Source organism: Pocillopora damicornis, chromosome 14 (assembly GCF_964200805.1).
Source record: "Pocillopora damicornis chromosome 14, jaPocDami1.2, whole genome shotgun sequence".
Taxonomy (NCBI): Eukaryota; Metazoa; Cnidaria; class Anthozoa; order Scleractinia; family Pocilloporidae; genus Pocillopora; species Pocillopora damicornis.
In genome coordinates this window covers 13,051,963-13,075,000 of record NC_142683.1, presented here as the reverse complement: position 1 = coordinate 13,075,000, position 23,038 = coordinate 13,051,963, and the positions used below count along the sequence as shown (strand labels likewise).

General features: G+C 38.9%; 1 protein-coding gene across 1 annotated transcript; it reads left to right on the top strand.

Annotated features, from left to right (window-relative positions):
• Positions 1-7,687: 7,687 nt before the first annotated feature.
• LOC113664455 (uncharacterized) lies at positions 7,688-22,563 on the top strand. The gene is made up of 22 exons (XM_089193550.1): positions 7,688-8,003; positions 10,105-11,244; positions 11,727-11,762; positions 11,957-12,066; positions 12,285-12,343; positions 12,984-13,159; positions 13,483-13,584; positions 14,214-14,320; positions 14,655-16,370; positions 16,645-16,713; positions 16,804-16,887; positions 17,339-17,456; positions 17,566-17,715; positions 17,890-17,965; positions 18,744-18,843; positions 19,153-19,205; positions 19,421-19,544; positions 20,057-20,196; positions 20,488-20,540; positions 21,188-21,252; positions 21,568-21,660; positions 22,180-22,563. Exons 1-22 carry the CDS (start codon positions 7,895-7,897, stop codon positions 22,408-22,410), a joined length of 4,911 nt encoding a protein of 1,636 aa, XP_089049676.1. The 5' UTR covers positions 7,688-7,894; the 3' UTR covers positions 22,411-22,563.
• Positions 22,564-23,038: the final 475 nt, after the last annotated feature.

The window sequence follows — 23,038 nt, the reverse complement described above, 5'->3', positions numbered from 1 at the left end:
AAGCCACTACCGTTTGTTGCGTTCTGGGCAATTTGTTGGATCTTGTCACTGAAGAATTTCTGCTCGACCTTCCTTTCGTCGCTGAATCTTACAAACATTAATTTGACGGTTAAGAATATATGAAGGTCATATGCATATGCATCTGCACCGGTACGCAGAGGTCATGGGTTCAAATCCCGTACAGGCCTGAATTTTTTTCAGGCCTTATTTTCACTACTGCCTAAGTAGTGCACATCACTGCGAAGATCACTTTCATTCATGTCATTTCAAAACATTAATTTATCGGTTAAAAGCTGTTTTAGGAAATAGTGAACAACATGGCAGCATAATAGGTCTGTATGTTACATATCTCACTTCACATAGCCTCTGCCACTTATAAATTACTTTTACTGAGTGCGTGCTACGTACCTTTGTCCCAAGCCTGGAAACCCTACATCAGTGATGTTCGATCGATACGTGAGATGAAAAGCACTCCTAAAATCATGCCCTTTAGAATTCGCATAAAACCAGAAAAAAATTTAAGAATTATATTGTAGAAGAAGAAAAAGTACGACTTGATGGAGAATAGCCGCCTGAAAGAGAGAGAAAGAGATAAAAAATAAGGTGTACACGATACGGGCTGAATATTTTAAGCTAAGTGACTCATAAGCAAGATGCGAATCTAAGAAAATTACTAATTGACCTGGATGCAACCAGAACAACACACAAACCAACAATCACAACTACTGTAACAACAACAGCAACCATCACAGCAACAAAAATAACAACACCCATTACCAAAACACCCAAACAACGATAACAATGTAGATATAGGTCAAAAATCTTCTTATCAGACACGTCCCTGTCGATGAGTTTTTGCGTCTACGTTCAATTAATCTACCGCAGTTTTGTATTGAACGTTTTCTCGGCGAGGCGTGAGTTGACCACTAAACACACAATAGCATATGACAAATAGAATTAACACAATAACAAAATTTGCTACGCCATTGGTCATCAGCAGCCAAATAGGACCGAGCGGAGTCCAATTCGGTCTGTAGTCGTAACAAAATTTGAGGAAGAAACTAGAAATCGGTTGTGGTTGTACGTTTTCATTAAAAGGAGAAAAAGAAAAAAAAAAGCAACAGTTAACTCAGCGAAATGCAAGACAACAGTACATGACACGTTCTGTCCACTTACCCAGGCATGACGTGTTAACTGTCCCTTTAACTGTCCTATTACACTGTCCAGTTACAAACATGACGCGTACACTTTCCTCTTAGTGCTCAAATCAGGCTGGTGATAACTAATCACGTCCGAGAATGTCGCAATAGTTTTGATCAGTGCACTAATGGGACAGTGTACAGTTCACGTTATGCTTGTAATTGGCCATTTAACGCAACATGCCCGTGTGACTATACGCGTTATATGCGTGCTGTTATAATTTTTTCAATCATTTGATTAATTACGGACCGAATTGGACAGCACTCTGTCAGGCCTAGTACTAGTCATAAATGTCTACACGTGTTTGTCATGAGTAGATCAGTTGTTCAGGGCGTGCGTATCAACAAGAGATTCAGCCCAGACTGATATACAAAAATACCTGTCATCAATTGTGACAGTGATGTTTGGATAAGTCGAGTCACGGAAGACGAAATGTGTTAGAAACAACTGGAACAACATCAAAAAAAATAGCAAAGGCCAAAGTGGGTCTGTAAAAACAGTACTCCATGAGTACTAGATTGCGTCTTTCGAAAAGCCTTCAAGTCACACAATAATTTTGAAATTTTGATTACAACTATAAAACCAGTTTAGCCACGAAATCCTGATCCTGCAAAAATGTTACTGTATCTTGTTTTGATGCTTAAACAATCTTTAGAGTTGCATTCTACATGAAGTAGAGTATTTTTTAATTGAGTGTCTAAAGTAGTCGATGATTGCTGTGATTTTGCTTAACTTCGCCGTGTGATTGGTCCAGAAAGCTCGAGCCACCTTGTCAGCCAATCAGATTCAAAACTGGAACGAATCGTGATTTCATCATTCGCGTTTTCCCGCCTTTTGCGCAGCACGCCCACAACGATCACAATAATCATACGAAAAACAATGTGATGCAATCAGATGATTCTCATTCTTAAGATTCAAATCGATACAACAAATACATCGATTCTGGGTTAAGCAATTCTTTCGATTTGAAAACGATTGCCAAAGCAGCAGCCACAGTTGACAGAAAAATTGTCAGAGTACCAAAACCTAGAAAAGAAACCAGGATAAAACATCCAAGAGCTTCATGGTGAGATCACATTTGTACCAAGAGCACTGCAAAATTACGAGCACACCTGATAGTATCAACAATGACTTAAAATTTGCAGCTTCATGAAATACTATTACTTCCCTTTAACGACAGCGTTGCTTCTCAACTATGGTTAAATCATAAACAATCTGAATCTCCTCAAATTCAAGTTTTGGCAACAACATAAAGGTGCCGTTTCATGGATTTTCGGTAAACATTCACTCAAACGCGACAACTCTGTAGGAGAATAAAAGTCACTGGGGAAAAAAACGTTAAATAGCCCTTTTGAAGGACCACGCAAACTTTACTCTCAGAATTTCAAATCCCTACTATTGCGTATTTCTTTAGTACATCTGTATCATGTTCAAAGAGGGTAGATGTCAGTATCTAAGAAATTGCGCTCCCACCCCTCCCCCTAACCCAACATTAACCTGAACTTGTTATCAGTTGACTGTTTTTGGGTTAGGGGAGGGATAAGTGGCAATTGCTCAGATACTGATGTCCATCACTCAAACGAACAAAGGAACAAACACAATATTTGCATTTAAGATACTGTGTGATATCACAATCAATGTGCACGCTATCTGATATCCAGAACATTGGAGACTCTTCCCCTAGCAAGGATAAAAAGAAAAAGAAAAAGGCAGCAACAAAATCTTAATGACACACTAATGCACAAGACATTGGAGATAATTATTGTAGCAACATACTGTACGCTTGTCACATGACAAGCTTTGTAGATGGCTTGATTCGTCAACGAATTCCTTGTCGTAATAAATTTGTGCACTAAACCGTCAAAAGAAGTCTTAAGGTCCAACCAAGAACTCACACAATTTTTCCGGGTCTAGAGTTCTTGAAACTCTTCCGTTTTCTATCATCATCATTACATTTCTGTCGTTTTCTTGTGTTATCCTTATCATCTTTATAGTTATCATTTTCCCCATCACTACTATTGTCATCATCATTATTATTATTAGCATCTTAAATACTAGTGCTATCATCGTCATCATCGTCATGCAGCAATGATTCGATTTAGCGCCCGGGCGCTTATTTACTTTTGGTACTACAAGAAACGGCGCTTATTCGAAACAGGGCGCTTGTTAGTGACAAGGCTCATTTTTTTGTTTTTGTTTTTGTTTCTGTTTTTGAGAAACAGCGAAATGTAAGGAACAGGGCTTTGATGTTTATTTGAAAAGCATCAAGAAGACCGGAAAATGGATTTGTTGTTCCAGGATCCATCCTGACTACAACGACTAGCCAAGCAATCATTGCAAAATTTATAGACGACTTCATTCGTTTGAAGGAATTGTGTACTCATGCGGAAATAATTTTTCAGAGACTGAGAGAAAGACCACTGTTTTTGTGAAGAGGCTTCAACCCCTTACATCCTAGCATCACAATGCATATTCGCTATACTGTTCTCTATACATTTCCTAAGATGCTGACAGCGAAAAATCATGTAAAAATCAAGAGCTTCTTTATCTGGTGATCATTTCCTTTATTCTCATAACCTTAATGTTTGATTCTGGAGGATATTCTGAGGAGAAATTAGATGTTAGTCACTCTCAGGGGTCAAAGGGTTAAGTGAACAATTGAAGAAAGATGAACTACGGTTGATCTCAATGTCTGCACACTCTAACAGTGTGTGTTTTCGGTATAGGGGCGCTTGTCGTAATCAGGGTGCTTACTCAGTAGGGGCGCTGGCGATTATTAACAAAAACAGAATCGAGGGGGCGCTCAAAAGCCGGACGGGAAGCTTAATGGAATGAGGGCACTAAATTGAATCATAACGGTTATCTGTATCTTCATCATCCTTTATATTATTAGAAGTATCATCATTGTGAATTATTATTATCATCATTATCATCATCGTTATTATTTTCTTTACCATGATCATGATTTCATTCAAAATATGGCATCCAGTCCTTTCATACCAACGGGCGTTTCGTAAGTAAATTCGGACAATTCGTACCCAGTTTGGGCAAAGGCAGCTAAAGTTTCCAAACAGCCACCATTAATATACAAACATGTTTACTTTGTGCAGTGGGCGAAATATAAGGATTTGTATAGAAATGAAAAGTCGTCTTCTCAACCTAAAAATCTGAACCAGTTTTCAGTACAAATAAAGTTACCTAGCTATTCCTATGTAACGTAACAAACCGACCTTATGTTTAACATACTTAACATGGAAAACATACTTTCTTAGTTAGGGTACGAAACAACTCATCCGACTGGGTACAAATGGTCCTGAAAACGACTGATAACACGAAACATAGAGCATACTTTTGAATAAGGAGTTTAAGAAAACCACCACGGCGACGACAACGGGAACGACACCAAACAAAACGTTTAATAAGCAGAACAAAAGCTGTGCACGTGGGTGAAAAATCTTTGTAAATTTCTTTGCGTAAATCTGCAGAACAACAACGTGAAATTACCCAAATTAGCGTTCTCTGGAGAACGTGAACGGCGACGGCTATTTTTTTTAAACTTCCATTTCTAATTTAACGCTGTGTTCCATATTCAGTTTCGAGATATTTTTACAGCGAGAAAGAAAGTACATGACTTAAGAGTATCGCGAGATTCGTAGGTAAAATATAAGTTCATTTTTTAACCAACCGCTGTTGTCGTTTCTTAAACTTCGTAACTTCGTCAGTTAACCACAGTACGTACCACTGAAGCTGTAGGTGTCAAGAGCAGGACCTTTGAAAATGTTGGTTGCCCTTGATACAACTGATCATGAAGCACGTATTCTCTGAAATAAAGTTTAAAGCATTGGACGTGAGCGCGTTGGTTCAGAAATCGTTTACAACAACAAAAACTCCATTTTGCAAGGGTGCATCATTGCCACAGAATACTTTATTTCAAGAAACAGTATAAAATAGAGTCAAAAAATAAAAAAAATACAACAACAACAATAACGAAGAAAAAATGAAAAGGACCATCAAGCAGAAATGCGTGCAAGGATATTAAATTGAAAAAAAATTTAGATATAATTCTATCACCTTTCCCCTGACACCGAATTTGTAACGACCTACATGTGGAGGAAGCCATAAAAGCGAAAAGCCTTCCTCAATAAAAAAAAAAAAAATTGAGAACACGATGACTGACTCAGGAGAAGCTTCAGTGTTTCCAAATTAGGATGGAAACTCACCGATGGCATTTCATGAAATGAAGCAACATCAAAAGAGAAATGACAGCAGACAAGACAAGTCCTGCTTCTATCCCGCCTACAAAGAAAATTAAAAGAAAAAGAAAAAAAAATACCAAAAAAATTTACCGTCTAACCAAGTCTATTTACTAATCTGTCGTCCGTAATAGTTTTTCCTGTTTAAGAGAGTGTCTCTGTAAGAGCGGTCCGGTCGATTTTGCTTGAGACACGGATTTCGCTCATTTCTTGTGTGTTTTAAGACATCCATGTACCTATACTAAAACCACAATCCGTTTGATCGGATCTCTTTATTTTTCAGAGTTTTACGGAAATTAAATTTCACTCGAGCGAAGGCTTGTCGTGACACTTTTCAAGACTTTAATTTCATACAACTTTGGAGGACAATTTACAAAAAACTACGGAACTCAGCAAAAACCAAATACCACAGCCATATCTATTAACTCTATCTATCTATCGAGGTGACTTTCGTGAACATCACGCTTCAATCAGGCAAACAGGAAGACTTGAATGACACCTTGTCGGTTCGCCTGAGTCACACACGCCAAAACCGATCAAATTCAAGGTAAATTTTTGAAAAAGTGAGGCGTTCTTAACTGATCCAACTAACATAGCTAAGAAGTAGGTACCATAGAAAAGATAACTACTGAAAAAAAATTTCCGGCCCGACCTTTACGAAAACTTTATAACTCAGTGAACTTACCTAATTTTCGACAATCTCCAAGTTTGGCCGCTATTTTGAGGGACTTGTCAACATGAAGCGCAGCAGATATAAATCAAGCAGGTAGATCTAAAACCGTCAGAAATACATACGAAAGCAATTCAGATGAACTTTATTTTCAATTCAAGCGGGAAAATTTGAAATGGTTCGTTAAACTTACCATTCCTACATCCCCATGCGACCATTTCTTCCAACAATTCAAACGCTACTACTAGTGTTCGAATTCCCCTCGTCGATTCCACCGTAAGAAATAGCCTGTGCCACCCAAGCTTTGACTCGAATGTGAAGTACGAATCAAATCACATAACTGCTTCATCTTCGAGGCAATATCACGCTGGTATTTTGATTTTTCGAATCGACAAGAACGGTGATTAGGTAGCGATCGCCATGTTTACCTCATAAACGTGAGCAGGCGTAATTTTTGGCGAGCGAGTGCTCAGTAATTTCATAACGAATATTATGGCCGCCATGATTATCCTAGTTCTTCAATTATTATTATTATTATTGTCATTATTATTATTGCCATTATTACTATTTTTTCAATACCGAACAGGATACGATTAGACATAATTAAATTTGAAAGATTTTGTCGAACTTTTCAAAACTCTTTCAATGGCTTTTATCAAAATTTCTCTATCCTGAATAATTCTTATTTGTCTGTGTTCTCTGAGTTCTTACTAAAAGAAAACACTTTTTCCTCTCTTCGTTCTTACCCTTCAGAGGAACGCCCTCACTTCTAGGTTCATCCTGCTTAAGGGCAGTTACCATGGTATTGATAAAATATCATTATATTTTCTCGACTTTTAATTGTTTAAAGGACATAGTCACTCGAAAAACCGCATATTTTTGTAACCAGCAACAGAAAGTTTACACTTGGCCGAGTTCTACATCATTTTTTCAGCTTCTAAAATTGCTGCGATCCCTATGAAAATCTACTGCAAAATTCCTTACGCGCACCGCCATTTTGAATAGCTAATCATCTTAGTTATGACGTCAAACCTTCCAAATTTTTTATTAATCCCCACCCCCCGCGCGGGGTAAATAGGGTACATTTCACTTGGTGTGCGCCTACATAGGGTACCTTATTTTATCTAAGAATAAGACCACTTGATTGTTTTGGTCTTAGAAGTAACACTGGAAGATAATTTTCTTTAAGGAGGTTCGTGGCATATGTCTTGCCCAGATCTCTTTCGGTAGCATCTCGAACCAACAGACACGAGTGAGCCTGGGTAGGCAACTACAATGTCTTTTAGGAGGAACGTCACCCAGAGATACACACAGTGAGGTTATGGTTCACCTTTACGTGACCAAAGCACTTTGATCAATTTAACATGGAAATGACAGGTGTTCCTCACTATTTAATGTCAAACTTGGCGGAGACGCGAATGAAGTACATCTTACGAAGGCACTCGATTTGTTTTTACACCACAAAAATTGTTAGGAGTTGATTTCCCGCGTTTTCATGACCATGTTTAGAGGATGACATCATAAGCGTTTTCCTTCAATGGATACAATCAAATTTTAATGCAACGCGATGGAGCTTGTCGGTTAATGATCCTTCGCGTAGAAGTGGTTTCCATCTTAGGAGCGCCGTGAAATTACGTGAAAAATGGTGCACTTCTAACATAATTTTGCCTCATGGCTGGCTCAGTTTGTGAAGAAGCTGCCGTTGCAGATGGCCTTCGGTAGGACATCAAACGAATGATTCTCAGTGATTTCGGTCCCGTGTTTCTACTCTATGCCTGGAAGGAGGGCTAGCAGAGCACTTTCGACCCTTGTTGTTCGCAGTGACCCCAGCAGAACAGGCTGGTTGTTTTTCCTCCTAAGTTTCCTAAGCTTTCTATCAGGTAATTGTTCAACTTTATTGCTTTTCGATCGAGTTAACCTTCTAATTTTGATGAAACAAACAGTTTTATCTTCCGTGTTGTCAAAACCGTATCCGAGTGGGCGTGTTTTGACTCGAAGATTATGAAATTCGAAAACATTTACTTTATTACTACTAGCAGTATTACTTTATTTGAAGATTTTCCCCGAAATATTAGAAGCAAAACATTTATTTTTATGTATCAGCCTTCTATCCTCCAGTGGTTTTGCACGTGTTTATGCTTTGAGTTTAACTAAAAACAAAATCGCAGCTGAAATTCTTGTCATGGAATGAAAACAATCACAATTCTATTTCCACCACCATCAATCCCCCTGAATTGAGTACTTTAGGTCCACGAGAATCTTCACATATCCGAAACGTCTTGAAATATAGAAGTTGCATCTTTGAAAGTAGCCTTGTCAGTCCTCAACCATCAGCATTCACTCACTAATTCGCAGGGTGATGTTATTATTGTTCCTGACCGTGGGGTGAATCAGTGATCAAAATGTGATCTTGGAAACGAAAAAGAAAATGCTATCCTTTGCTTTTACCGAGAATAACGTTTGCTCAGGCTGCTGAACTCCGATGTGACCTTTAACTTTTTGATTCAGCTCATATACGACAAGACTTTGAAGTGGCGTTTTTGTGTTTTCTGACATCTTAGAACTGGTACCAGGTACTTATCAGTGAACCATAAACAAATTAAACCCGTTGAATACGGATACCAGTTTTACTAATTTTGAAAGAATTAATTTGCGGAGTAAATTAGACAGGGACTTTGACAGCGATGGTGACATTTCATGACCGTTTGTGGATTTAACGAAACGAGACTCTGTTTGAATAAAAACATTCAACGACTCTTGAAAATGTAAACAATGACGTTAAAACTAAAGTTAACTTGGGAGCGCACATGACAAAGGAGCTTCAAAACTTACTATATGGTTGTAAATCAAAAAATATTCAAGATGAAACATTTTCTTAATGGAAAAATAGCGTATCTGTCTTCAGTCTCGTAATAATTGCCCCTACATTAAACTTTTCGTATCATGATATCTACTGCAAGTTTCACTCTTTTAAAATGGTTTATGCAATCTGTAACTTGAATGGAAACTCGAACAAAAACCTTGATCAAAATTTCGGTCTTTGATTAGATAATTTTTGCGCAAAACTTTCTCAAAGGACGTGTAACACCTTTATGGAAGACTGTATGTGACTTTGTGTGTTTGTAAAATCTACTACGACGTAACTGTCAAATTTAGGAGTTTTCTTAATGGATCACTTAGCACAGTCTTAAAAACCTGTAGCTTCAAGTTAAATCTTTTCAAACTACGAAGTGCCTTATAGATGTTTGAAGTAGTAACCCAAGGCTAGCTAAAAGAAGTCCTTTATTCATTATAAAAGTGCTTTAAAGAAAAAAAAACAATGGAAATGTGTTTACTTTTTTTGCAAGTTTTACAAAAATACCACAATGACATAACGATTATAGTGAAAACAAAGAGTGTTTCTTTATGTAAAACAATTGAAAGATTTGGAGGAAAGACTTACACACGTATTTCACCATTTTGCTGTTTAATCCTACAGGTTGCCTAAGAAAAGCTGTAAATTAAAAAAAAAAAAAAAAGACAAAACAAAGCAAATCTTTAGTTGTCATTGTACGTTGTGCAGCTCACCTGCCATCCACTTACGTGTAAACAAATCCACGCGAGTCTTTGAGATTCCACGCGTGTCTAAGCGCTCCGTGGACTCCAAATAAAGTTCATTCGCGTGTTGAGGTTAAGGCAGCCGACTCGTTTCTAAATTTGTTGCGATATTAGCTGTCTCCCGAAATAATGCTGCTGCGTGCTTTGCATTCCGTTATCAAGACTTTTATCACAAAATTAGCCTTAGTAACATGTGCTCGGCAGAAACACCAAAACCACGCGCAAGAAATAATCGACACTCGCGAGAAGCGTTTATCAGGAAAGATGTGCCACTCGCGCGTGTAAATCACTCACTCTGTGTAACTCTCACCTGATGTAAACAAATCAAAATCACGCAGGCCTTTACTGATTTAACACATCCTTTTTTTACATTCTGCTTTACAGGAAGCGCCTTTCGTGCAACGCAGGCGCTCACCTGCCAGCCGAACTCTCCAAAGTTCAATGTAACATTGCGTGCTGGTAGCGCCTCTGGAGTGTTTTTGAAGCTGGGTCGGGTCAAGGACGTCAATCATTGTGGTCAGCTGTGTTGCCAGCGAAGGAACTGTGACCTCGCCTTCTCTGTGGACGATTTTTGCTACAACGTTGAGTGTCAAAGTGAGAAAATGTGCCGATTGAAAAATGAAACTTTTTTCCACCATAAAGTTGCGGTAACTTTGGTAACAAGGTCTTCGTTGGACACTTTTCACGAGAAGGACAGAAATATAAAGAAGGAGGATAAAATTAACAGCAGTTCTACAAAGGATAATTCTCAGAAACTTAGAGTACCGAAGAAGATCAAAAACACATATCAGGATAATGCAATAAAATCATACCAAAGCAACGAGAAAGAAACAGAGTTCGAATTACAAGATTCATTTCCAACAAAAGCGGTTGTGCAACTGGAATCAAATCTTATAAAGGATAAAAACGTTGATGTCTCAAACCCCAACAGCTGTCGAGCAAGGAGAATACTTCGCAAAGTTACTCTTCGCTCAGGACTTAAGTCAGGAGATTTTTCAGATTACGGACAAGTTCCTGACATCAATACTTGCGTCAAACATTGCTGCAGGCAGAAAACTTGCGATGTTTCGTTATTGTTGAATAATCATTGTTACACGCTGCATTGCTATAAACCTGAACTTTGTAAGATAGTTCCTGCGCACGAGTCGAAATTGGAACCACAGTTAGCGTTCGTAACACGTTCAACGAACGAGGTAGACCAAGAAAAAAGGAATAAGAGAGCTAAAAAGAAAACTTCGTCTTCAAATGGAGGCTTATGCTTGCATGGTGCCATTTTCAGCGGCGTTAGTTTGAAAGGTGGACACAAGGCGGGAAAATTTGAACTGCTCCCAGGAGCGAAAGACATGCGCTCTTGTATTCAAAATTGCTGCGCAAGTCAAAGTTGTCAGGTGGCCTGGTTACTAGGGGATCACTGTTATTCGGTATCATGTTATGACAAGTGTATTACAGTTAGGAAGCCATCAGATGGTATTCGGTCCCAGCTTACACTCCTCACAGGGAAATCTAAACATCCTGGAAACGAAAGTAAGTACTTCCGGGGCGTTTTTCCCTTTGTTGTTATCGTTAGTGCTGCAGTTAACTTTTATAGTGTCACGCAGGTATACCTCTTACTAACTGGGTTTGTGGTCTGTTATGTGAGTTACGGGCCGAGTTTTTTTTCGCTTGGACTTATGGCCCAGGCGCGAAGTTTGTGGGTCATAAATCCAAGAGGAGAAAGAGAGTTACCATAACTTACAGTACGGACCCAGAAAACGAGGTTAGTATGAGATTTATAATATTTCTAGGTTCAAATAGAGAGAGACGTTTTCAAGTCAAACAACCCTTTTGAATTTAACGCCATTGCAGTGAATCAAGCCCGCTGACCAATCACGGCGCACGTGCTAACTAAGAGATTGAGGAAGATTTATGATTGATGAGGTGGACTTCAGAACAAGATTTAATTCTCAATAAGTCAAGTAGTTGTATTATTTTACTTCACTGAGCTCTTTATCTTATCGTTCTTGCAGAAAGGCAAGGCATTCCAGGAAGTAAAGTAACTACAGGTATGTTAATAAAATTAATATAAAACTCTTCAATTAGATACAAAAATCTTTGACCTTCTCTTTCCCAGATGTAAGTAACCAAGAATATCTTCCTAAAATTTTATAAATTATCTATCATTGTATTTCGTATCAAGTTACTGATCATCATTTACTTTGTTACAAACTCTGAAAAGCCTTTCATTTGTTCTTCACAGAGAAAGTGTACAACGTCTTTTTAACACTTACAAATCAAGTATTCTCGGATCGGTTGAGAGATGTAGAGTCTCTTGAATTTCTTAATCTGGCAGAAAAGCTTCAAGTTGCGGTAAGATTTAAGAAAAGCTTTATTTAAATAATTCTTAATTGGGTTAGTCGTTAAGGTTTTAGACTACAAAATGTTGCAGGCCGCTTTATTTTGCACGACGTTAAAATAAAGAAACAAACAAACATATAGTAATAAAAGGGCAGAAAACGACAAAACAAACCTAAAAAAGAAATGAAATAAAGAAAGCGATAATTTGGTGTTCTGTTGGTATTCGACAGGTTTCTACTGTTTTTGTCAACGTACCATCATACAAATCAGCTGAGGTTATTTCTTTCAAGTAAGTGGTATGATATGATTGTAGAAAGGCGTGGCATTCTGATTGGTCTATGATTACGTCGTAACATGACGCAATAACTTTAGGGAGACTTAGTGTGATGTTTGCTGCCAACAGCAGAAATACACTCCGAAGAGAGATAGCAGAAACAATTTTCATTTGCAACTGATAAAAATACTTTCACTTTAATTAAGAGTAAAAACAACTGAAAGCAGACGGTAGCATTTTTTTTCCCGTTAAAACCTCTCTAATTATTCAGGTTTTCTAGTAGGAGAAGAAAACAGAAAGTAAAAATGAATAAAAGCCAAAAATGTGATAACTCATCTCATCAATAATTTTGATATTAGGAAATAAAGTCACATAGTTCTCGCAATAATGCTTAGAGAGTGAATCTACTCTTTAGATTTTGTCCTTTACAAAAAATAAGATAATGAAAGGTCGGGGATTTTTGTAGGACTACTTACCCGCTTTATAGTGCCCCAGAACTATTCGGAAAATCCCAAATTTTCATACACTTAGCAAACTCATTTAAAGAGTTACAGATTATTAATATGATTTGCGAACATATTAGTAATCACATTCTTTTAATTTTTGAAATGTTCTAATCGTCTAAGCTGACAATACCATTTTCATTTGTTAACAGGTCTGACCCAGTACAATCGAATCTTAAATTGACAGCATCTGAAAAATCAACAGCATCAGAGGTACTCACTCCTTTACTGACGGCAGTCAAATCTGGTCAGCTGAAATCATCCATTGACGGAACACCAATAAGCTTCTCAGTCAGCGATACAAGTTTCCGCTTCATCACCTCCAATGGTAAATGGTGAAATGAGCCCTTTTCCAGAATTTGAAGGCTAAGGAATCTTTTTCCCAAATCGATAAATCTCTCTGACGTCACAATGACGTGCGCGTTACTATGTACTTGAGGTACTGGCACTATTCTCCGATTGGCTTAGACCTCATTTCGTACTTCACTTAAAATTGAACGAAAAATCTCGAAAATGCAACAGCTTGAACAAACCTAACGCAAGGTCCCTGTAAATTCGAGAAATTTAGGTAAAATTTGGGTTATTTCTCATCTAGTGGCTTTTCTTTATGTTTTCTTACTCGTTTTGTCTCATTCTCTCTCTATTTCTCAGGAGCTAATTTGGTATGCAGTGCTGTGTACGATTATGACATTAACTGGAAACTGATGATGTTCAATTCTACAGACAATCAGACATGTCCACGAAAAGCACAAGGTAATGACTTCATTATACGAAGATTCTTTATCGTCATACGACATCATCTTCATTTCTATTGGAGCAATTTTAATCGAGTAGTCCAAGATTGCATTGCTTTTGCTTTACTTTGCTCTGTGATTGGTCCAGGGTACTTGTGCCACTTTCTCAACCGATAAGATCCAAAACTTAAACCAATAACGACTTGGTCACCCGTAATTTCCCGCGCTTTAGTCTGATTGGCTGTCGTGATTATCGGTCTTGGTTTTACGACATTGAATCGAGAAGCGCTCTTATGCAAAGTTTAGGCGATTTCTACAATGCCTCAATTGTTCAATATCCTGTTAGTCCAAGGCCTGGCGTATCATAAACAGTTTCTCAGGGCTCACACCATTTCCTAAACTACTCAGTTGATAATGCTGAAACAAACTGATATACTTTTAAATGTAAAAACACTTTTGGAAGACCTCTCTCCTGCATGCAAAATAATGATTTTTATAAAGCATATTCTTATAAATTAGCTAAACAGTAAATTATATAGTCGTTTGTGAATGAGGATATCATAACCATCATAGCTCAATTTCTGTTCCCATACAGTTTTTTATTAATAAAGATCGATTAAAATCCCTACCCTTTTAATTCATTGTCAGGTCAAACAAGAAGGTTTTGTGCTGGAAGCGAAACCTCGAACGCGACTTGGCATGAACCAAACTTTAGCGAATGCGTCACCCCCGCATATAAAAATCTTCATAAACAGGTAAGTATCATTTAAAGGCTATTTCTGCAATTATTTGACTCAAGGTCTCTGGTGCAGAGGGGGGATGTGAGGGGAGGGGCTTATTCGCTGCTAACAGAGTTTAAAGGGAGGGGGACTATAGGGAGTTGAGTCTCAATGAGAGGAAATCCTTAGAACACTCCGGGGCCTATGGAGGGGGAAAAGGGGAAAATCAAGTAGCTTTGTTATGACACAAACAAAATGATTTGACCTTTCCCCTCCCCCCCCCCCCCAAGGCGATAACTAATAATCAGTTCCTGTATCCCTGATATTACATAAAGAAAGCTGAGCTTTCGTCGAATTCTCTCCATGATAGAGTAAAGATCTGGCCTCCAGAGCAGAAAATAAGAAACCTTTTACTCCAATCACTGCAAGTGAGGTAATAGCCGGTTTAGAGAAGCTGGTCTTCACAGACACCTACCGAGAGGAGATTAACAACCAACCTCTGTCCGATCAACGGAAGAATATTCAGGCTGCTAAGAAGGGCAAAGGAATGTCAACTTCTAAAGTGCACGCCAAGGCAACTTTTGTCAAACCACGCGCGAAGAATGTGGTTAACAAGGAAGCTCCCAAAAACGTTCCAGTGACAGAGATTCCGAGACGGACACCCGAAATTCTGCCAACCATTGGCACCACGGAAAAGACTAAAAACGATAATGCTGTGTGGTTTTCTGATTTGAAAACAAAGCTTACTCAAAATTCCAATTTGAAAGGAAAGAGTTTAAATTTCCCAACAGCTAATGTTCATTTGCAACCAACCTCGGTGGTAAACTCGCATTCTGTCGGAAACAAGGCTGGTATTCCTGTGCAATTTAACAGAATACCTACTCGTGTCCCAGTGGTTCCACAACAGAGGGTCTTTGGTGCACCTGGAGTTCAAACTAATGCTGTTTCTAGATCTCAAGTGCAGTATTCGGCCAATCAGAGACAAAACAATTTTGGTTTGAATAGACTACAGCCTAACAACCCACCTCCTTTTCAAAGCACTTTACAAAGGTCGCAACTTTACAAATCTTCGAATCCACAAGTTTCCCCTGGTTACGCTCCTGCACCGAATCCCTACCGCTGGTCAGGTGGCCAAGCCTGGCAGAGAAACCGAGTTCAAGGAAACTGGGGACGAGGTTACTCTCCTCCGAGCTATTCAAGTGATCAACTCGACATTGGGAGAAGAAAACGGGACATTTATGGAAATGACAAGCGAACAAAAAGACAAAATACTTTATGGTATACATCGCATCAGTATCCTTCGCAACTAAACTACCTGACAAATCAAAGAGGTATTCCCAGTACCAGCTATCAACAGGCAAGAAATTACTTTCAACGTCAGCAAAACTCTTATCAAAGTCCACTGAACCAGGTTGCTGCAAATCCTTACCAAAGAGGTTACATGCGGCAGACGGCATACCGGCAATCCCTCGGGATGGGTCGTTCGCCCGCGGGTCAACAGTCAGTAAACGAGGCTGCACCCAACAGTAGAAGTCAAGTAAGAAATAGTCCGGGATACGGAACACAACCCGGAATTGGTGCTGGTGGACAACCTGCACCCGTGGAACGCTGGCCAAACTTAGCAAACCCAATTCAAAGCCCAGCGATACAATCTTCACAAAAATCAGTCAATTCTATGAAACCATCCTCAATATCGAGGATTAAGCCTGGAACAAACGAAATCCCCGCAAAAAATGTCCAAATCATCCCAACCACGCCGCGTGTTGGTCTTCTGAAGACCACTGGAAAAGTTACAGTGAAAGCCCTGAAGACTCACCCAATTCAAAAGCTAAAGGAACTCCCTGTGCACACAGGGTCAAAGAAAGTTGGGCCTCAGAACGATTTATCGCACAAGCTTCAAGATATGTCAGGTCCTGCTTCTCATGTCAAAGCACACGATGCAGTGGTTCCTCCTGAAAATGGTAAAAAGGAAGAACATGTCGTTCCGATGTTTGGTGGAGATATTTTGTTGTCTGTTGGAATTCTTCAACAGCTGCAAAAATTTACGCGCTTGAGTAAAGCGAGGATAACTGAGAAAGATCTAAAGGTAACAATAAACTTTAATTAACAATGACCAAACTGACTCTGGCGTCGAAACTCCTCTTTAAGCCTTAGGAAAATGTCAGTGAATGAAACATTGGTTATGGCCTAGCTTTACCGTAGAGTCTCAGTGGCTCATGGTCAATAATAGAGTACCTTTCTTTGGACGATCCAAATGAATTTCAATCAGCAGTAATAAAAATCGGTAATTCTTTTTTAAAAGGAAGTGTTCGTTTCACCAACTTCTAACTGTTTCCCTGCCGTTCTTTTTCCTACGAAAGTTGTTCGTGAATACCAGCAGCCATATTCTGGATCTCAAGAACAAGCAAGAGTGGAAGAATGCGCAAAAGGTTTGCAACAATCGCATTCAAATTAAACAAATTTTCCGAATATCTTATTTGAGACACAAATTAATATGGACCTTTCTTTATCTTCTGCAGCATGCAGAGGTCCTTTTCAAGAGAGGTATTAATGTCCTGGAAGATAGCAGCAATTGGGACTGGGACGAGTCCCAACAGGTGACAGTAAGTGGAAGAACAAAACTACACCTCGTCAAATACATGTTTTAGTTTTTTACGGGTATTGATTTAATGATTTAAGTCAGAAAAAGACACCCATTTATTACGGTAGTTCTTTTCCACTCCCTATCGGAATTTAAAAGAAAAAAAAAACCACTTGCAAACCCCTCTCAACCACTTACGATTCGATCACTAGTGGTAAGCTGTGCATTTGTATTTCCTTTGAGATATCATTGGCTCTCTTTGATATTTTGCTGTTATTCTTTTGTCCTGTGAGATTACTTTAGCAATGATTCTGAGTTACTCAATCAGAATACACCAGGATGCAGCATATAGAATAACATCGTTTTTTTTTTTTTTTTTTCTCGCCGATTCAGGAATATGACTCTTAGAGCAGTAATAGCAATCTGTCTGTTTAAATCAATTACTAATAACGATTCTATTCATCCTCGTTTAGAACAAGGACGGCAACATCCAACCAGTCATACTGGACCTTGTAAAGACAGTTCAAGATCACGTTATGAATGCGTCATATAATGTCTTCAATTCTATGCCACTTATAACAAAAAACATTCGTAAGTTTATTGCATCCGTCTTTCATTTCTCTCCTCTGACTTCAACAAAAAAATAACCTCTACTCTTGATCAAGTTTCTTATCAGCATTTGGTGACATTTTCCTCGTAGTTGTTGGAGTTCACACTTTTAACTCGGACAGCGCAGACCCTTCTCAGCTAATGACCTTCCCGAACAATTCTGACCCCTTGGTGGCCAACTGGAGTACTGGGCACGACTCTATAACCATGGCACCCACGATATTTGATTCAGCAGCTACAGGTAATCTGCAGGGAGGTTCTGCCTTGTTTCGTTTTCAGGACGAGGCATATTAAAAATTGTCTTTGTATCACAAAGTCATCTTCTGTTGGATATTGGGAACATTTTCAGTGACTAACTCATGAAAGGCAAACGACAAACCAACTACTGAAGGGCTGTCTTTTTTTGATTTTGTAGGAATAAATTGGCAGGTACATCTCATGACCTCTAGCTTCAAAACAGTTTCTCTTTTATTACCGGTAGTAAGCGAGAGGTATGCCATTATCACTATTATTATCTTAAGTTTTCCACTTACTAAGAACTGAGGGCACTCTGGTTGGTCAAAAAAATTTTCATTGTTAAAACGATTGGTCACAGACATAACCAGTGTTTGAAGAATGTTTGAAACTTCTCTCGTGTTCTCTTACCATGACGGAGTTTTTGTTCAGTTGGTAAGCCGTTAGAGGCGAATATCGGCGGCGAATAGTTGTAAAAAAAAAAAAAAAAAAAAAAACTCAAGCCGATCGGTGCTGATGCTGGTGATCTGTGGCACTGGTGATCTATAGTACTGGTGATGTGTGGAGCTGGTGATGTATGGTGCTAGTGATCTATGGTGTTGGTTTTAGGGCACGGTGGTGAACGAAACCAATAAATCATTGAATAAAATCAGAGGGATAATAAATTTTGCCATCTCTCTTATTCTATTTACGAACACGACGCTCTTGACATTGCTGATCCTAGCAGTATACAGGACGCATGTCATATGAACTTCGTAATAGATCTCACTCATCGTAGATAACTCTGTGGCTCAGTGGTAAGGCATCGGAGCGCGGAATCTGAAGGTCTGAGGACTCAGAATTTTTTTCTTTCTCGCAACACTCGTGACAAGACGAGTAAACATCATTTCCCAATAATTGAACAGTTCTACAAGCTTACTTAATAACGATCACGACCGTAGTGATAACACAAGCCTAAAAGTCAGGTTCAAGCATTTTTTCTTTTTGAAGTTTTTCTCGCAGTTTTGAGAATCATACGCTTTGTCTTTCTCTTAGTGGGCTGGTTTTAAACAGTGCTGTTTTCTCGAGCACAGTAAGACCAGTCGTGACGGATGAAATTGTGCCCCCTGTGAAGATTGTCCTGTCGGTGTTAAACGTAAGTTTATCCTAATTCATACTCACAGCGTCACAAGCACGTTACTAGCACGTGTATCGATTGAACACGTGTTCAACTTTTCACTTAAATCCTTATATCATTATCAACGGTAAACAGAACATTAAAGGTTTTTTTTTAATTAACCGCAGAAAAAGGTCTCACTTTGCTCGCACCTAGATATTTTTCTAGGGAAAGTTCCCATATCTTAAAGATGAGGGAATCATCTTTAATATACATCAGAAAAATCCATAATTTTTGTCGTGAACAGACGTTTTGAAAGATGTTGAAATATTTATGTTTTTCTTTCAGGCCAGTCTGATTAATTATCACCAAGAGTGTGTCGCCTGGACAACGAAAGAGGGGTTAGTAAAATTGATCCAACGTTCCATTCAAACCGCTGAGGGCTGCACCAAAGTGATATTATTTATTTTGTTGTTAATGCGTCGCAATGTTACGAATTAAACGTTATATCGCGGTTATAAGTAGGACAATTTCTTAGATAAATATCAGCATATGGTGTTTTGGCCTTTAAAAAAACTAATTTCCCTTTTTTTTTTTGTACTTACGGTATTTTTAGTCAGGGAGGCGGAAAGTGGTCTCCAAAGGGCTGCAAATTAACTGGCTCCAATGCGACTCACACCACATGCGAGTGTAACCATATGACAGATTTTGCTGTCATGGCCAACACCAAGAAAGACAAGGTAAGGGTTTTCCAACTGCTAGGAAAATCGCGAATTAGATAAAGTTGGACTGAAGCTCTTTGCGATTGAGTTTCGGAGGACGAAAAAACGAAGGAATCGCGACGACGAAAGAGAAAGAAGGGAAATATCATACGAAGTTGTGAAGAAGTCAAACTCGCTAAGAGTGCTAGAAAATGCAAGTGACCAAAGCAAAACTGGTTTGGATGAGAGGATGGTACGAGTTATCTAAACCAATCACAGAGTGCTATGAATAGATAATAAGCTAATGGAGGATTCTTTTGATACCGAATCCAGAACTGCACTAGGAGATTACCTGAACTGACAGAGACGTTATCTTTTAAGTCATGCGTTGGAGTTATTTCATGGTTTATGGGTGCCCCACGTTGATTTAGTCTACAATATTAGTTTAGCTAACTAGTATTGATTTAGCTTCAGTCACTCTGAATTCTTGAATTGTAAAAGTAATGCCATAAAACAGACGACTTATTGCAGCATATTTTACTCCTTTACAGGGTATTGGGACTCCGCACCCCTCGGCGTCGGTGCCATCACCAGGGGGAGGTCACGACCGTAGTTGGATTGGAATACTCGTGGGTATTCTGGCCGTGTTAGTTCTGATCATTATCGCGATTGTGTTACTCTTCTACTGGAGGTAAGTGTTGGTGGAAATGTTACACAAAGTCACATCATCCTGTTATACCATTACGTGTTTTGTAAGGTCGTTTTAGAATGTCTTGTCACACCATCATAGCTACAACCGTGTGCCTACCCTTTCTAACCACCGGCAAGTCATGTCACACCATACATATCACTTCATGTCATGTCATGTCATGTCATTAACTTCGACAATACCATGTTCCTTTATACACATGGTGTAATACTCTACCATTCCCTGTTATGACACACACTTTCTTATTCAAGTCACCTTTATCTCTCGTTTCAGGAAAAGAAGAAGAGAGCAAGAGCAGGGAGATACACCTCGTCCACGACCTCGAGGTATATCTAGGAATCTTTAAGAAAATTTAAGTTAAATATTGATCTTTAACAAGAGGCCTGAAATGTAATATAAACCTACATCAAATGGAAGATGTACTTATTGAATTTGAAATGGCCAGAAGTGCCATTTGGCCCGAGATCACGCACTGAGCACGGCTGGGTCCGTAGGTCCGTCTGTCCGTTCGTACTTCTCGTAATTAAAACACATTTTATCATACGACTGCTGCTCATTCCACTTCTTCGATTCCTTTCCTCTTTTCCTCTTTCCGCTCGCATCTGACGGGGCTGTACACAGGAACAGAGAGGAAGTTCTTGTGTTATTGCGACAGCCCTCATCCATTTTTTTTTCTTTCATGCAATGGTTTTCAATCAAAGTGCACACAGGCCGCCCAGGCATATGATAAAATAGCTTTCCCAACAACCGTGGTTTAGAAGTGTATGCAAACTTTAAGAGTAGACTGAAGTTCTTATACTCGATTCCTATTAGCATGCATTTGATATTATGATGGGCTGTTAATTGTTTTGATTTAGAGATTTAATGTCATCCCTATATCAGGGGAGTCAAATTCGCCCATGAGCTAGTGCAAATGCACATATAAACTATATAAACCTGTCATGGTTATTCTCTTTTTTCTTCAACTGAACAGGACTAAGGAGATCACGATCTCTTTCACGGTCTAGTGCCAAGCCATCTCGATCAAGTAGCTCAAAGGTTGGAGTTTAAATTATACGATAATTTAGATTGTATTTGAAACACCTTGGTTGGTTCTTGTACATGACTAGTCTCGTACCCACACCTTCAGTTACATTTCAGTTATAATTACACGGCAGGATCTGTGTACGAGATTAGAACATGACGTACAAAGGTATTGTTTTGATATTAATTACAGAGTGAGGGGGCCGCCAGTCCAGCATCAAGTCACTCGAGTCAGTTTGATGACTACATTTCAGTTATAATTACACGGCAGGATCTGTGTACGAGACTAGAACATGACCTAAAAAGTTATTGTTTTGATATTAATTACAGAGTGAGGGGGCCGCCAGCCCAGCATCAAGTCATTCGAGTCAGTTTGATGAAATGATCGCGGCAAGAAGACGACGGATGGCTTTAGACAAAGAGGTATCATCTCAGCCTTTTGAATGAGATTTCGAGCTATCATTGTGCACAGAGAAATTATACGAAAATGAAAAGAAGATATTCTCGTCTATGTCTTCTCTCCCCAATCTTTTTTCTTTTTTTTTTTTTTCTTTACTTTTTTTTCGACCTGTCTGCGTGTCCAATCATTTCAAGGGTGGTAGTTCTTCCTAAGTAAGGTCGCTCCTTTGTCAGTTGGACCTTTCGCTAATATTTCCTTCATTTTTTTATGAAACCATTTTGATTCTTTTTTACGATAACCTCCCTTTTTCAATTTTTTGACAATCACCACTCATTCCTTACTTAGAACTAATTTCCATCAAATTACAGTAAAAAATTTTATTCCTCAACTTAGAAAGGATAAAATAAACCACTAGTCACCATACCCGTATTGCCCTACTCGTGAGGGTGTGGCGATAATCTGACGTAAAATTGCGTGCAATGAAGATCGCGAAATGACCACAGATGAGCTGTGCGCATTGATTTTCATTTTGTTTTCTGCAGGAGAGAGCACGGCGTGCCCAAGAGGACGGTGATGACATTGCTGATGATGACCTTCTGATGAAAGAAAAGGCTATGTTGTTCTCTGATTATCATCAGCCTTATCACTTCCTCTCTAAAGAGGACGAAAAGGAAGCAACAAGAAATAGAAGAGAGCAGCCTGGTTCTAGTAGGCGCAGTCCCCCTAGAAGAAGCAGGCGCTCGGCTATGGAAGGGGACGGTGATGAAGTGTAGTGAAGAAAACAAAAGGCAATTATTCAGAAACCGATGACGGAAAAGCTGTAACCCGTGGTTAATTTTGTACATATTTTCTTAAACATGGTTGTATAATTTTAAAAAGGAAAACAATTTACTTTTCAAAGATTTTTGCAATAAAACAAATACGCTGAACTAATTACGTCACTCGTTTCAAAATGACGGAGACAATTTTTGCCTATTTCGACCCAGTTCTTCAGGCTAGGGGTCTGCCGGAGGTTTAGCCCATTTTCAGTGCCAGACCCCCGTCAGACCTCTTTCCCACTCATTGCGCATTGAATTTATGACGTTTCAGTCTCAAGGAGTGCTTTGAGTCTTCTAAAAAAAAGTTACTCTTCCACAAGTAGCAATTTATCTACAAAGAATGTTATGGTCATGGGAAGTATCTGTTTTGAAGAAAAATTTTTTTGAACATTTCTTGTCTGGATTGCGAAAGGCATTGTTTTGTTTGATCTCGGAAAGAACAGAGCAGACGAAAAGGGTGGAGGGGAAACAATCTCTTACCCCTTCCCTTTCAACGGCTTCCTGCCCTTGATCTAACTTAAACTTTGCACGCCTGGTCACTAACTTCATACCTTTATCACTCCGCGCGGAGGAACTTAAGATT